The sequence below is a fragment of the Trypanosoma grayi genome, assembly GCF_000691245.1.
Source record: "Trypanosoma grayi strain ANR4 Tgr_1952_V1, whole genome shotgun sequence".
Taxonomy (NCBI): domain Eukaryota; phylum Euglenozoa; class Kinetoplastea; order Trypanosomatida; family Trypanosomatidae; genus Trypanosoma; species Trypanosoma grayi.
The window spans coordinates 267-1630 of record NW_008827570.1 but is presented as its reverse complement, the minus strand read 5'-3'; the positions used below and the strand labels follow the sequence as shown (position 1 = coordinate 1630).

The window sequence follows — 1364 nt, the reverse complement described above, 5'->3', positions numbered from 1 at the left end:
CTCCTTGCACCCCGACGACAGGCCGCCGCTGGCACCTCCAAGAGCCTTCCCAAGTGTCGTGTTGAGGATGTCAATCTTGTCCACGACACCGAAGAGCGTTGGCGTACCGCGGCCCCCCTCACCCATGAACCCTGTGGCATGCGAGTCGTCCACCATGACGTTGGCGTTGTACTTCTCGGCCAGGGCAGCAATCTTGTCTAGTGGCGCGACATCACCGTCCATGGAGAAGACACCATCGGTCACAATGAGCCGAATGCGCTTCTGCTGGGTATTCTGAAGTGCCGTCTCAAGCTCGGCCATGTTCAAATGCGAGTAGCGGTGCCTCTCCGCCTTGCAGAGACGCACGCCATCAATGATGCTCGCGTGGTTCAGCGCATCCGAGATGATGGCGTCCTCCTCATTCAGCAGCGCCTCAAAAACGCCGGCGTTCGCATCGAAGCAGCTCGGGTACAGGATGGTATCCTCGGTTCCAAGGAAGTCCGTCATGGTCTTCTCCAGCTTCTTGTGGATGTCGGTGGTGCCGCAGATGAAACGCACAGACGCCAACCCGTAGCCGTGTGTGTCCAACGCATCTTTTGCTGCCTTAATGACCTCTGGGTTCCCGGCAAGGCCAAGGTAGTTGTTGGCACAGAAGTTCAGCAGGGGCTCGGAAGAGGACTCGACGTTGATCGAGGCGCTCTGCTTGGACGTGATGACACGCTCTGACTTGTACGTGCCCGCGCTTTTTGCGGCCGCAATCTGCGCGGCTGCCACCTCGCGGAGCGCAGGGTTGGCCAGCTTTGGAATTGTCTTAAACATCCTCAATTACCTGGAAAAGGAGACGGTTTTTTTTTTGTATGCTTGTGGTTTGGATGCGCAATTCGTGTGGCGAGGGGGCAAAAAGGAAAGAAAAAAAGAAGCGATGCACGTGATCATCGCTGAGACAGTGTTCCCTCCGCCACGTCACCCGATGACAACGCCGGCAGCAGAGCCAATAACAGAGGAGACAAGCTCTTTATCGTCTTGATGGGGATACCATTACCACAACCCGTTTTGATGTCAAGGGTAAGAATGACGCGAAAATAGAAAAGAAAACCCGTAAAACAGAACGGCAAATGCTTTCACCATTCTGCCTGATCACCGCATCAAACATTGAGATCGCTCTTGATCTTCTTGAATGCCTCAATGGCGCGCATCACATCTTCCGTAGAGTGAGCCGCTGACAGCTGGACGCGGATGCGTGCCTGCCCCTTGGGCACAACGGGGTAGCTGAACGCGGTGACATAGATGCCCTGCGACATCATCCGCGACGCAAACTCGCCGGCGATACGGGCGTCGTAAAGCATCACAGGAGCGATGGGGCACTCCTCGTGGCCGCTGATTGT

The 1364-nt window shown here is 55.9% G+C and overlaps 2 protein-coding genes across 2 annotated transcripts; both read left to right on the top strand.

The window, feature by feature from the left end:
• Nucleotides 1–67: 67 nt before the first annotated feature.
• DQ04_19521010 (hypothetical protein) lies at nucleotides 68–277 on the top strand (the record flags this gene model as incomplete). Its single annotated transcript, XM_009317829.1, has 1 exon — nucleotides 68–277. The coding sequence occupies one exon, from the start codon at nucleotides 68–70 to the stop codon at nucleotides 275–277; it is 210 nt and encodes a 69-aa protein (XP_009316104.1).
• A 29-nt stretch (nucleotides 278–306) lies between these two features.
• On the top strand, nucleotides 307–705 carry DQ04_19521000 (hypothetical protein; the record flags this gene model as incomplete). Its single annotated transcript, XM_009317828.1, has 1 exon — nucleotides 307–705. The coding sequence occupies one exon, from the start codon at nucleotides 307–309 to the stop codon at nucleotides 703–705; it is 399 nt and encodes a 132-aa protein (XP_009316103.1).
• Nucleotides 706–1364: the final 659 nt, after the last annotated feature.